Source organism: Ambystoma mexicanum, chromosome 9, assembly GCF_040938575.1.
Source record: "Ambystoma mexicanum isolate Mex_15411 chromosome 9, UKY_AmexF1_1, whole genome shotgun sequence".
Taxonomy (NCBI): domain Eukaryota; kingdom Metazoa; phylum Chordata; class Amphibia; order Caudata; family Ambystomatidae; genus Ambystoma; species Ambystoma mexicanum.
In genome coordinates, this window is record NC_090931.1 from 927970000 (window position 1) to 927984065 (window position 14066).

The 14066-nt window shown below is 43.5% G+C and overlaps 1 protein-coding gene across 3 annotated transcripts in view; it reads right to left on the minus strand.

Annotated features, from left to right (window-relative positions):
• The window catches only part of OSBPL6 (oxysterol binding protein like 6), a 3803429-nt gene that overhangs the window by 3466997 nt on the left and 322366 nt on the right, over positions 1-14066 (minus strand). For all 3 annotated transcript variants that reach the window (XM_069616111.1, XM_069616109.1, XM_069616110.1), the window contains exon 2: positions 4493-4758. In XM_069616111.1, coding sequence (XP_069472212.1) covers positions 4493-4597 — 105 coding nt within the window. In that variant the 5' untranslated portion in view covers positions 4598-4758. The remainder of the gene's footprint in view (positions 1-4492; positions 4759-14066) is intronic.

Below are 14066 nucleotides of genomic sequence, written 5' to 3' on the forward strand. Positions count from 1 at the left end.
GCCTTAAGCGCAAGTCTGATCGCTCTCAGCACTAAAAGATTGATGTGTAGTTTGGACTCTGATGGAGACCAATGACCGCTGATTGTCAGATCGTTGGCGAGGGCTCTACACCATGTGAGTGAGGCGTCCGTAACTACATTTATCTCTGGCCAGGGTTGCCAAAAAGGTTCTCCCTTCAGAATATTTTTCTTGCAGGACCACCACAGGAGAGCCTGTGCAACCCTGCTCGGAACCTGAAGAAGGTCTGACATTTTGCACGAGAATAGAGACCACTGTGTCCTGAGAGCCCACTGAAGGGATCTGAAGCCTCTGGCACCAGAAAATTGCAAGTTGCCATGAGGCCGAGCAACCTCAAAAAGTCAAAGTCCGGAGGACGCTGGGCACTTTGGAATTTGGTGACCATCTGCAGAATGTGTTGTGCCCGCACCTCGGGTGGCGAGGCTTTTCCCGTTGATGCATCCAGGACCGCTCTGATGAGATGGTATCATGTGGGACTTCTTGTAATTGAGGAAGAATCCCAATCTGTGGAGAGTGGCAGGTTATGCAGAGATGTTACAGGGCCTCTGCAGGAGAACGCGCCCTGATCAGACAATCGTCCAGGTAGGGGTAGACATGAATACCCCCTCTCCTGAAACTCGCTGCCACCACCACCATCAACATGGTGAAAACCCTTGGGGCGGAGGTCAGCCCAAATGGAAGAACTCAAAACTGATCATGAGAACCACCAACGGCAAACCTCAGGTACTTTCTGTGCTTGTGATGGATAGGCACATGAAAGTAAGCATCCTGTAGGTCCAATGACACCATCCAATCCTGGAGCTGGAAGGCTTAAAGGATCTGAGAAAGTGTGACCATCTTGAACGTGTCCTTCCGGAGGAACTTGTTGAAGCATCTCAAGTCGAAGATTGGTCTCAATCCTCTATCCTTCTTGGGGATTAGGAAATGGGGAGAGTACCACCCTTTGTTCCTCTTCGTCACAGGTACTAGTTCGATAGCCTCTTTCTCTAGCAGGCTCAACATTTACTGCAAAAGGAACAGATCCGGACAAGTGGCTCTCTGGTGGATGATCCGGAGGCCTTTTTAAAAAGGGAAAGCAGCAACCCTGGGCTACTGTTTCTAACGCCCACGCATATGAAGTAATACCTCTCCATTCTTTCAGATGCTGTGAGTCTGCCACCCACTGGGGTCTTGTGGCCTAAGGCCTAAGAGAGGTTTTGAGGTGGCTGAAACAGAGGCTGATGGTAAGGAAGCTGTTGCTTGGGTGGACATTGCACCTCTCCCTCATCCACCACGAGGGAATCTTCTTTGGCCCCTTTGGCTAGCAAGTCCTCTCGCTCTCCCAACTGAGGAGTTTACACGAAAGGACCTACCCCTCCAAAATGGTCCAATGGGGTGAGATGGCTGTGGCTGTCTGATGGCGGCAACAAGAGATATGGCTGCCGCCTTCGAGGTCTGCAGCTTCTCCAGGCTTTCGTTAGCCTTAATGCCAAACAGCTGAGTGCCGTCACAGGGCATGTTGAGGAGCCTAGACTGCACGTCCGGTGCAAATCCCAACTTCCTCAACCACGCAAACCTGCGCATTGCAATGCTTGCGCCATGGCTCTGCGGATGCTATCAGTTGAGCCCAGTCCTCATTGAAGACACTCACAGAGCCTCCTTACCGTCTCTTACAATATTCAGGAAGCCGTTCTTCCCCTTCGGGAATATGAACAGCTGCCATTGCTAGACAGTCCCACAGGGTGAATGTAAACTTTGCTAGGGTGCAAGTGGTGTTTGCAGACCTGAGAGCCATGCTCCCGGCAGAAAATACCTTTCTAGCCCAAGCGTTGAAACGCTTATCATACCCGTTAGGAAGAATTCTCATAAATGTGCCAATTCCTCCCACCTAGAGCCCTCCAGCTCTTTTGCTTAACTTTGGAACTTTTAAATATGTGTGTTTTCTTTGGTAATGGAGTTTTAGACAACTCCATAGGAATCATCTTTTCATGTGTGTCACACAGCACCCTCAGTGCAGTGGCACAGGGAAACCTTTACAGGCTTTTCCAAGGTTTAAATACCTTCTCTGTGATAAACTACTGTTTCCCAGAGTAAGTAAAGTGAAATTGACTTTACTAGTCTATTTAAATTCCTAGACCCAGCACACCCTATCTTACAAAAGAGTGCCGGAGGGGCTACCTAGTACCCAATGTGTCTAGATACTCATGTAGCAGTCAAATGCTACCCTTTCCTATCGAAATGGCTGGTGGCAGTGGTTTTGCATGGAACTACCATGATTTTTCCCCACCGCAAACCGCAGGAGCCATGTTTTTCAAGATGGCGTCTGAGCCCCCTCTGTAAAAACAGGTCCTGGTCTTCTTTTTTCGGTGTTTCTTTGTGGAAAGGTCCCTCTAGAGTTTTGCTCTGCGCGCCAAACCAGATTTGGTCTCTTTGTTTCATCGCCTTTGGCAGGCTTCAGGACTTAACAGCCTCTGGCGCCCAAGTGTCTGGGGTGGGCAGGAAGTGAGGGAGGTGCCCAAAACTCCCTGTGCTTAGACTCCTAGGCGATCTAAATGCACTTTGGCGTGATTGGCTGGCTGACTGTCCGGCAAGGACAGCCACCCTTCTGGGTGAGTGGCAGCGAGGCTGGAATGAATGGGAGGAAACTGGATAAAAGGTGAGTCTCTTGGCTTCGAAGTCAGAGTCGACCACTGGAACGAAAGAACCAAAGACAAGCTTGAAGAGGACGGCTGCTGCAACTCCTGGACCGTTGGTTTGCCTGGAGAAGCCCTCCTGCAGGTCCGAATCGCTAAGTTCATCTCGACAGAGAAGCCCTGTAAGGATGACTTCTCCCTTTGAGTTGGTTGGACCAATAAACTCAACCCGTAAGCCACCTGGATACCATTCTCAGAGCTGGTTGTATTTTTGTAGGAGTGCTGCGGGAAACCGAATAACCAGTGAGAGGGACACCAGTTTGTGTGCTTTACTACAGATACCGGAATTGAAGATTTGCCAAGTACCAGCTTTTTTTACCAGTCCCCATGAAGTGCAGGAGTCCCCCGACGCCCTCCCTCTTGTACCCACGACTGAGGCTCAGGAACAGCAAAATCTGCAGGAACTGGCAGGAACAGAAGTCTTCAGCTGCATCTTTTTCTTCATTTGAAAGGTACTGTGAAACGAGACAGAGTCCTTACCTCTCGCGCTGAAAGTGCTTGAAACTTTCGCAACTAGCAGGCCTAATCAGCTTGTGACCCAATATATATTTCTTCTGCTTACAAACTACTTCTAAGAACTTCTACAGAGACTTTACCGTTTACTTGCCAAAACTGTTTTTACCTATCCGAGACTTTAGCCCATTGACTTTGGCCTATCCTATTGAATCGAAATGGACTCTTCTGGTGTATCTGCACTGTCTAAGAAATTTTAATTCTTTCTGAACCTATTCCTTTTTGCTCCTCCTTCAAAGTATTCTGAATGCCATTTTGCTCCTCCCTTAAAGTAGTTTGAATGCCTCAGAAACTTAACTAGTATAGTATTGAAGTGTATTGATGTATGATATTTAACTGCCTCCTTCTAATGAATGGTTTATAACTGACTGTTGAATAAATTAATAAGTGTTTAACCAAGAAACCTTGAGTGTAAGAGTTTATTTGAATACCTGTGATTGTAGACCTCTGTGTAACATCCTTACAGCTCACATTCCCTCTTGAGATAAACCTGGCTGCTCAGCTCTGCTAACAAAAACTGTGTAGTACAGACTTATACCAAAGGTTGGTTTTGCTCACACCTGTAGTCCTAATTGTATGTGGTGGTCCATGCAATTCTGGTTAACACTGGTGCAAACGCTGACCCCGGAAACGCCGATTTTATCCGCTTTTACAGCTGAAAATCATGCCATCTTCCCTCCAATCTTTCCACCCACCTCAGAATGGAGGGGTGATCGCCTTTCTACAATAATTTCATCTTGGGCTCAGAATCAGGCCATGAGTGGTGCTTTTCTGCCCGAAACGTCATATGCGTGCTTCTGTCCATCTTGTCCCTGCAGAGCTAGACAGTATGGGGCATGGAGTATACTACCTTTGTGTCTATTTATGCAGTTATAGGAATCAGGTACTGAAAGTGCCACAGAACACGTTTATGAAAGCATATAATGGATATAAATGTACATATTAAAAAATATGAATGAAATAATTTGGAACATAAGTCACAGAAAAATGACATGACATCCCTCCAACTGCAGTATCTGTACAAATGTATTTACTGCTAACGTTCAAAATATGCAAGTCTTATTCAGCCTTGCTATTTTTGCAATATGCCAGGGATTACTTTCGACAGAACTGATCCATCGTCAATACTTGAAAATCCACAGAAAAAGAATCATAGAAAAATTATAATTTAAGATATACCCAAATGCACACCATGACAGACGGCAGAGATTTAAATATTACCAAATCGTTTGAGTTCAAACATTTACACAACATTACATCAATTGCTTTTCACTATGAATTCAACGTACCTGCCTACTGTCTCTTTGAGATGATAAAGAAGAAGAGACACTTTTCTGAGATGGAGTAGATACGTTATGGGCTGGAGATCCAATGCCTTTTTCTTCGGAACTCATGACTGGTAACAGATCCTAGTCTTGGTACTCTTTAAAATAATATCATCCTTTGTTAGGATTCATACAAAATCAGCAGAATATATCTGTCCAAACATTATTCCACTTTAGGTTGCATCTTCTATCGGAAAATGGTGCATGATGGAGAAGATCATCAGCTACAACTACAAGGAAAAACAAAACAAGAACAAATATAAGTTCAATGAACAGGACCTTACCCATTAACGTACTGTATTATTGACACTGCCCTGACAGTAAATCTCATCTACAGGATCACAATAACATAGGCCATGTCAGGCTTTCCACATATCAATGCGTCAAAACCACACTCCAGAGCAGTCATCAAGAAGTGCATGTACACTGCTACATAACTTTTGCACACCATGGACACGCAGGCATTTAAGGAGGACCTATATTCAATTAAACTCCTGCCATGAATGTACACCTTACCTTCCCCACAAATGTAGACCGCCACATGCCTTTCACAAGCTAAAGGCTCAGCATTCTCTCTCAACCGCAATCCCAAGGAATGTCAAAACTCATCTTCTGTTATGTTACTTGGCATTTATTTAGCGCTCTATATATAATTGGTATGACCTCAAAGCGCTGGTAGGTTGAACGCCCTTGGGAACCGTAATTCTGGGCAGAAGAGAGAGAGATAGAGTCACAGTGTGCGTGGGCACACCGGATATGTGAGCAGCTGATGTAATTGCCAGGTGGTAGCTGCATCCTAGCGATAGGTGTGGTGCTGGAGATATCAGTTGAATGTGTGCAGTCTGGTCGGTGGACACCTAGACTGGGCTCTGGCTGCGTTAGGTCTGAAGGACGCATATGTGAGCAACTAGGCAGGAATGTGCTTGGCTAGCTGCGTTTTATTAAGGTGATGAGGTGTTCATGTGGTCATATTCGTATGTGAACAGCTAGGCCGAATTAATCAAGGGGTATAGCTGTGTTCTAGTTGAATGATGGTGTAGAGTAGAGAGTAAGCGTAGTGCTGTGATATGACGGTTATCTTTAGAACGCCCAAGATCAGACACGTGAACAGGGTTCCATCCACTCTATCCATTCCATACATCCATTCTATCCATTCCATCCGCTCGATCCATTCCGTCCAGTCGATCCATTCCGTCCACTCTATCTATTCCATCTGTTCTGCCCATTCCATCCACTATGCCCGTTCCATCCATTTTGTCCATATCGTCGACTCTGGACGAAATGGGTAGAGTGGACGAAATGGACACTCTATCCATTTCATCGATTCTATCAACTCCATCCATTTCATCTATTCTATCTACTCTACATCACCTCAGCAAACCTGGAGAATTAGTAGACTGACAAGCACCGGAAGTATCCACCTCCTTGCCAGGGTCACTTGCATTACACCAAATACCTATACCATGACATCCTCACCATAGTCCACTACACCAGAGATCAGCAAGGAGGCAAGTATGACACAAGGTCTTGTAAAAATCATGAATCTTAACTATTGAAGACTACATTTAAAACCTAATTGTGGCTCTGTGGGCCCAGTTAACTGGCCTGCTAGTAAATAAAATAAGGATAGACTTTAAGGCCCTTTGTACTTCTTAGATGGCCTACTTTGACCATCAACCTCCATTTCCCACTTCTAAGTGTCCTTATTGGCAAAGAAGCAAAGTTCTTAAATGTAATGTTGAATGACTTTTGGTGAAACTACAGTTTCAAAAGAGAAGCAAGCCCCAACCAGTGCTTCAGGGGCGGGGAAATGAATCTGCAGAGATAATGGAAAGCAGAGAGGCTCGTTTTGACAGTAGTTTTTTTAAAGGGCTGGGCAATGGGTAGAAGCCTGCCCTGGACTTAACGGGCTGTTCTCCCCATACAGAAGCACATCTTTGGCACAAAAGAGTTTTAGGAGTGCCAACCTTTCCCACATTTTGATTGGGCAGTGTATTCAAGCAGAAAAGGAGTAAAGTTACACATGGAGAGATGACCATGTCACGAAAAGAGAAACTGACAAAAAAGAAAGAAAAATTAAAAAGACAAAGAAAGCAAGAGCAGCAGAGAAACAAGGAAAGTTAGAAGCTGGTAAGATAAAATGGGAAGAGATTACGGAAGGAGGAAGAGAGAAGAAAGTGACTGAATGAAAAGGAAAAAGGCAAGTAAAAGAAGACAATGCAAGACGAAGAACAAACATGAGAAAAAAAAGTAAGGAAAGAAAGAGGGAGATAGAAAAAATAAGCAAAGAACAGAACTAGTCAAAAGGGGGTAAACAAAACATGTGATGGCGAGGACAGGAAGATCAGATCCAAAAGAAAAATAGGGGTTGATAAAAAATGCTGCAAAAGGGAGCGATGAGGAAAAATAAAGTGATGAAAGAGACAAACTAAGAAAAAGAGAGGTGAATGGAAGGAAAGTAATAGGTATAGAAAGAGGTACAGGATGAGGCTACAGAAGAGCCAGAACAAGAGTGGAGATCTGGGAGAAAGGGGGTGACATAAGAAAGAAAAAGAAGAACACATACTAAGATAAGACAAGTGAGAGTGATGAGAAAGGGACATGAACTTCATGAACTATCACCGGGTGTAGGATTGTGATTGTTTTCCAAGCGTCTTGTGTTTACTGGTGTCAGTGGTAATAGGAGTACTTAATATGTGCAAACAAAAATAGAGACTTTGGGCAATTAAACAATAATGTTTAATGTTCATTGTCCGATTAGTCTGGTAGTCCGTAGTCAGACTTATTGTACTTCTTGATATGGCAGGATTTGTGTCCCCCTTACGTTAGTGTTTGAATACCGGTTACGGCATAGTTGTAAGGTATTGGTTGCGACTCACTTCTGCAGTGTCATTTGTCTACCACAATTCAAAAAAATATACAATTTCTATTCATCACCGTTTCTCATTCACATGTTAAAACCTGAGATCAAGATAATGATAACTATGTGAGATGAGTCTGCAACTTGTGGGGAACAGCAGGATAGACCTAGGTGAAATGAGCAAGGGTTCTGCACCCTACCCAGGCCAATGCCTCTCGACAGGCGCTGCCCATGACAGAGTCCCAGCAGGCCACTGTGCCGGTTAGAGTGAGGTTTGAAGAAGCATCTCTCAGCCTACTAACCAACATACTAAGGAAGGTGAAATGGGCCACTACAGTATTCAAATGCTTTAACTGCACTTCCATTGAACCTTAGGATCTTGACTCCCATTAGCCTTAGCATGTAAGGGTAATGTCTGAGTTTGAGAGATGACGTTGCGAGCTACAAAAATGGGACCTATTTGTATATGGCCTGTGGTAGGCGTGCAGGGTTCTTTAGCCGTGTGAGGCTTACTCCCGCCTTACCATGACTAACCAACTCCTTTCTAAGATCTCCTATAATCTTACACTACACTCACATACTCCCCCCCACCACAGACAGCTACCACAAGCCTACCCATTAGCATATCAACACTAACCAAGCCACAACTAGGCTCTCCTCGTATGCCCTGTCTCACACTTCTACATCAGCTGTTAACCAGACCCAAAGGAATGGTACGCAGTCTGGATACCGCATTCCCGGGACGCCCTTGGCACAAAAGGTTGCGCACAAAAGCAGACTGTGCGCCCCAGGCTTCTGGGAGCCTTTTGTGCTGCAATCGCGGGTGCAACCTTTTTTGTATGGTCCATAGATACAGAATCAAAGCATTGTAGTCTATCAGGTCTTGGGCTCTTCCCTATGGATAATATACTCCAACCTTGTTCTGCCAAACCCATAAAAAGCAGATCGGCACTCAGAACCGGGTACTTTCAACCTATACCCATCAAAACCACAGATTTCTCCTCTGCCTTTCCCACCGTCTCATTAATGAATGACACTTTTTTCCTTGCAGAGCCATGAGCAGTGAGGCCACCAATAGTGGCAGAAGGGTGCCATAGAAAAACACTTACATTACACATGCTCACATTTCCATACCATGGTATATCCTCTATGCCATTATGCTTGTACTTGTAATATTTAATTAGGTCCTGATCAAACACTTCCATAAATATTGCAGTGTGAACATATATTGATTTTCATCTATTATACACACCCAACAGACAGTCATCAATATCCACCGTTTGCATCTTTATTTGTCAAATCCATGTTCTTTGTGAGATTGGTACCCATCACATGGAAACAATTCAATCCTGATCTTTATTCAGTCTTTCAATTGCTAGTTCAAAAATAAATTTGCCATCATGTTGCCTCACTGTAAATTCATGGTTACATCTTTGATCCGTTTTCCTTGTCGCCCTTAATCTAAAGAAGTGTTTTCTCTGCTGTGCGTTTCTTTTGCCAGTGCTTTGTTAGTGGCAATTTCTCATAACTGTTATTCAGAGCTGGCAGATTTTATTTGTTTTTAATCTTCTTATAATGCACCGGAGCCCGCAGGCATCAAGGCGTAAAAAGATTGCTGACAGCAAGACAGGTCTGGAAGAAAAGGTTATTTAATTCATTTACACAAAAAAATTTCAGACGTTTTCTAAAAAGATGCAAGTCTGGAATTATCCTCAGATCCAAAGGCAGCTTATTCCATGTTGCGCCTGCTTGCACTGGAAAAGAACGTCCGCCACCGATATCCCGTCTAATATTGGGGCAGCGAAGAAGCATGGTATCACTAGAGCTGGTAGCCCTGGCAGACTGCTGCAATTGGACACTATCCCGGAGATATACCGCGCCTGAACCAGTGGTCGAAGTGAGCGGGAGCGGTCAGGAGCGGTGCTCCTCTACTTTTTTAAATTACCTTTTACAGCTCCCATACTTTTATTTTAAAAAGAAACCGTTCCGCAACGGTTTCGTTTTCAAATAAAAGTGTAGGAAGAAGTTGAAACTTGCACTTTCAGTGCAATGCACTGAACGTTCCCTTAAACAGCAGGTGCAAGTGTCTGGGTGTGTGTATTGTGTGTGGGAGGGGACGTGGTGATGGGGTTTGTGGGGAGTGGGTGCAGGCCAGCAGGGAACATAGTTCCACTACTTTTTTTCGTACACTTCGACCACTGGTGAACCATATAAGCATTTATGGGTAATGGTGCTGATTTTAAAACTAATCCTCTCCTCAATAGCCAACTGATGTATATCTATTCTGTGTTGAGTGATTGGATCACCTCTTGGGAACATTTTTACGATGTGCACCGAATCATTTTGCAGTACATGCACCCTATGAATGCATCTCTTATTTGCTCCCACCAAGATAGCGTTACAATAGTCCAATCTCGGCATGAGCACTGCTCTCGTGAAAGCTAATGCAGTTAGACTGAGAAAGGAACGGTTTAATTAACCGGAGCAGCCTTAGATGGTATTGCGTTTTATTCACAACATTACTGGTGTGAGCTTCTGAACTCAAGGAAGGTTCAAATGTAATGCCTAATGTTTTAACTTCTGTGGAGGTGTGGATCAGATGCTGTTCAATCTGGAAACCTGTATATTCTGCATTGAGTTTCGCTCGCGGTTGTGTAGACCCAAATATGAGGACCTCAGTCTTGGATCCATTAATACACAATCCGTTTTCCGTCATCCATGCCTTGATTGATTCATAGATGAAGGAAACCTCCTCTGAATCTTTGCTGTAGTCGCCGCTTACTTCCATGACAAGCTGGGTATCATCCGCATAGTTAGTAAAGCGGATGCCCAGCTCGTCCAGTAAATCACACAGGGGGTGACAAAACCAATTGAACAAGGCCGTGGAAAGACTGGCCCCTTGCGACACTCCACAGCCAATACATTCTGGCTCAGAGCTTTCTTCCCACCAGTGGATGGTGGACATCATATTTCTGAGGAAAGAATCCATCCATTTAATTACCGCTTCTGAGCAGTTCCCTACCTCTACACGCCTTTTTATTAACAGATCATGGTTCACCAAATCAAAGGCTGTTGCCAAATCCAAAAGCATCAGCAGCCCCGATTTTACTCTTATCCATGATAGCCAGCATCCCTGTCTGAAGATCTATTAAGGCACTTTCAGTACCGTGGTGGGCTCTAAAACCCGACTGTTTTTTATGGAGTTCCCTATTAAATACTCTGTATGGCTGCTGTTTTATCAATGATTTTAAACAATAATGGCACATTTGTAATAGGTCTCAAGTTGTTCTAATTTCTGCATTCTTGTCCTGTTTTCATTTGGCACTGGAGTAACCACCACCCTTTTACAGCAGTCAGCAACTTCCTTATATTCAAAGAATGCATTAGTAAAGCGCACTAAAAAAAGGCGCACAAATCTCAGCCTTGTCCAGTATGACTATTACTGGAAAGACATTACCTGGGCACGATGTAGGCCTCATAGTCTTAAGTGTAAGAATCATACTGGATGCATCTACTTTCTGAAACGTAAAAGAAGATCTGGCAATATTTACAGGTTTCTCACTTTGGGGTTCCTTATTTTTCCTCTTTATTTTTGTACTGCTTTCTGCAATTTTAATTTGAGCGAACTGTATTTTATTAGCAAAAGCTTTTTGGACTGCAATGCATTCTTCTTTAGTGTAAACAAAGGGATTTAATTAGACCTTACATTTTTCCAATTCTTTGAATATTTCAAAACGTTTTTTAGTGCCATTATTAGAGTTCATTATCTGGGTGTCATAAATGTTAAGTTTGGCCTCACAGATTTCCCTTCTATAAAGCCTATCCAATGCTTTCCAGGAATCTTTGATTTCAGGTGTAGGATTTTTCTCCCATATCCTTTGTGCTCTCTGTGTTTCCTGTTTACGTGTCATTAAGGTAGGTGAGAACCATTTTTGATTGTTTGTGTATTCTCTGACAGTTTTCAACCCAAGGGGGGGCTGTACGATCTAACAGATCGATCAATGTTCTCCTATTCTGGTTCTTAATTCTCTCTTGGCGCTGCCTATGCATTATTTGTTTGCCAACACACATCAACATGTGCCCTGGTAATTAAGCAATTATTTGATGGTTTACTTCTCTATTTGGCAATTTTATTCATAGCATATGGGCCAACACTGCAAATACCTCATTTATGGAATCCATTAATTTTTCTTTTCTTTTATATTTCTGTTTATTTAAATTTCGACAAACATAAAGGCGAAGAAAAAAACATGTGTACATATTTCTAAATATAATTACAAACCCTATCCCATAGATTAATAATAATCACATTTTTGCTCAATGTCCATATTATAATCTTAATATGAGACTAACATTACCAATCAATATTATTATTATTATTATTATTATTATTATTATTATTATTATTATTATTATTAAATAGAATCCAAATACCACAACACAAGGAAATCCTGGTTTTCAACAAAAGTTCCAACACCGTTTTATGCCACTTCAACTTGTCAGCAGAAAGTTCCAACACAAAGTATAATGCTTCTCTTCCTTCTTGAACAAGTTCTCAGTTCATCAATATCAACAATAATTGTCTTGGTCAGGATGATTTGCCACAACAAAATAAGTTTTAAAGAAGTATAGTTCCTTGGCAGCAGCTTTACTCAGCTTTTCTATTAGCACCAAAAATAACATAAATTGTCTCTGCCAGAAGCACTTTTCAGCACTTCTTCGACTTCTACCTAGTTTACTCGCATGCCAGGCCTATTTCTCCACAGGTTTGTCATGCGGGTATACTACCCTGCCCGAACAACTTTTCACATCAACAGTGCTTTTCTGATTTACTTAAATTGAAAAGAGATTCACAACAACTTCACGATATTCAAGAAATTGCAGCTTCAGCACTTGCAACAACTCTGCGGGGAAAACAAGATTAACATTGGTGCTCCTTAATATTCTTCTACAAATGATACTCAACCCATCTGGATATCCCTTCCCTAGAAGGGCAGCCTTTTTGCCAATCTTGTTTCATACTACACCAGTAACCAATGACTGCCACAGATAGAGTTTCCCTCTGCTTCTCCCTTGGCTTTGGCAATGTGAGTTTTACGCCAGGTTTCACCATATGTTCGACAAAGTGTGGGCAACAACTCTCCCAACCCGTGGACCTTTTATTAGGCCCCTTCTGTTGTTGCAAATGTTGACTAAATTGCACTTACCTTGGTTTTAGTTTCATTTGGCTTTGGCAATGCTTGCAGGTCTTTACTTTTACCAATAGTCTCTCTTGGCTTGGGCAATGCTTGTTGGTTTGAGCTTTTACCAGTATCGCCCCCTTGATATGCTGGGCTTCCCACAAACTCACACTTTTATTGTTACAGTAATTCGACTCGGTTACAATGTGTTGCCTTTCACTATTTAGAGATTTGAAATCACTTTCTCTCCTACGCGATTATCGCGTTTGCTGCTGTTTAAAAGTTCAGTATAAAAAATTTCCGTTTGAACTTCTTTCACTCCTACGTGAACGTTGCTCCCTCGACGAATGCCTGTCTGAGCCACGCGACTGGGGCTGGAGAGCTCCATGGTCACTACAAACATGTGGACACACCGGGTACAACATGCGCCTCCATTCCCCTCACAGCTCGCCATACTTCGAATTCTGCGGCTTCTCGCTTCTCGGAAAACTGCTGCCTTTAGTCCTCCTTCGGCTGCGCCACCTGCATTTGGAGCCTCTCTTTTTCCAGAGGTTTTCTGATGCACGCCAGACAACAGAAAGTTTCTTGAGGCTCTTGGGTACCCGCCAGCCACCTGAGTCAGCCTCCAGGGAAGGAAAGCTTTGCTTACCTTAGTTTCCCGCTGCCCAGCCTCTGCAAAACGGGTCTCCAACGGGCAAGCTTCTCTCAAGAATGCTTCCCGCTGTGCGACCTCTGACTCTGGGAGGTACAGACCCTCTCAGGACTGACAGCTGCAATCTGTCACACAGAGGTCCCGGCGGCTTCTCTCTCCTCCAGCTTCAGTCTCGGCTGCCTGCACGAGTCACGCTGCTGCTCCTTACTGCTACTGCTCTTCTCCTACTTTCTCTTGGACTGCACATGAGGGGGCTTTTTAAGCCTCTCAGTCTCCCTAAGGTGTGGATCATTTGCATTGATTGACTACTCCTGCAACATTGCACCTCTTCAGCCCTCTTCCTCGTCCCAGTACCTAGGGAATTATGGGACTTGAAGTACCTAATGTCAAAGTTAGGTTTTTGAGCTTGACTTTCACTTTTAAACTCAAGTTTGTTCCTCGCAATAAGGAATTTCATAAACATTTGTCACCAAAATTGATTGACAAGCAATAGGCAATTCTTTTAAGTTATTATTCAAAGACATCTGTTCACTGTAACTATGGGTGTCACAGAGGTCGTTAGTTTTATAATTCTCAAGCACTTTAGAAGGGTTTTGATTTCTCCCAAAACCTGGCAGTATGTGATTGTACTCACTCCTATCTATAAGCGTATCATATGCAACAACCAGATGGTTATTACAACAATCCATTACATACTTTGGCATTGTGGCGTTATCCTTCCTAAAGGAAGGCAAATACTGTGTCTCATTCCATGGATTCCTCTCATTCCTCTTGGCCTTTTCTCCTCCCAGGTGATGCTCCCACAGAACACCACCCCCATGGTCAGGATCAGAAAGCATCTACCTT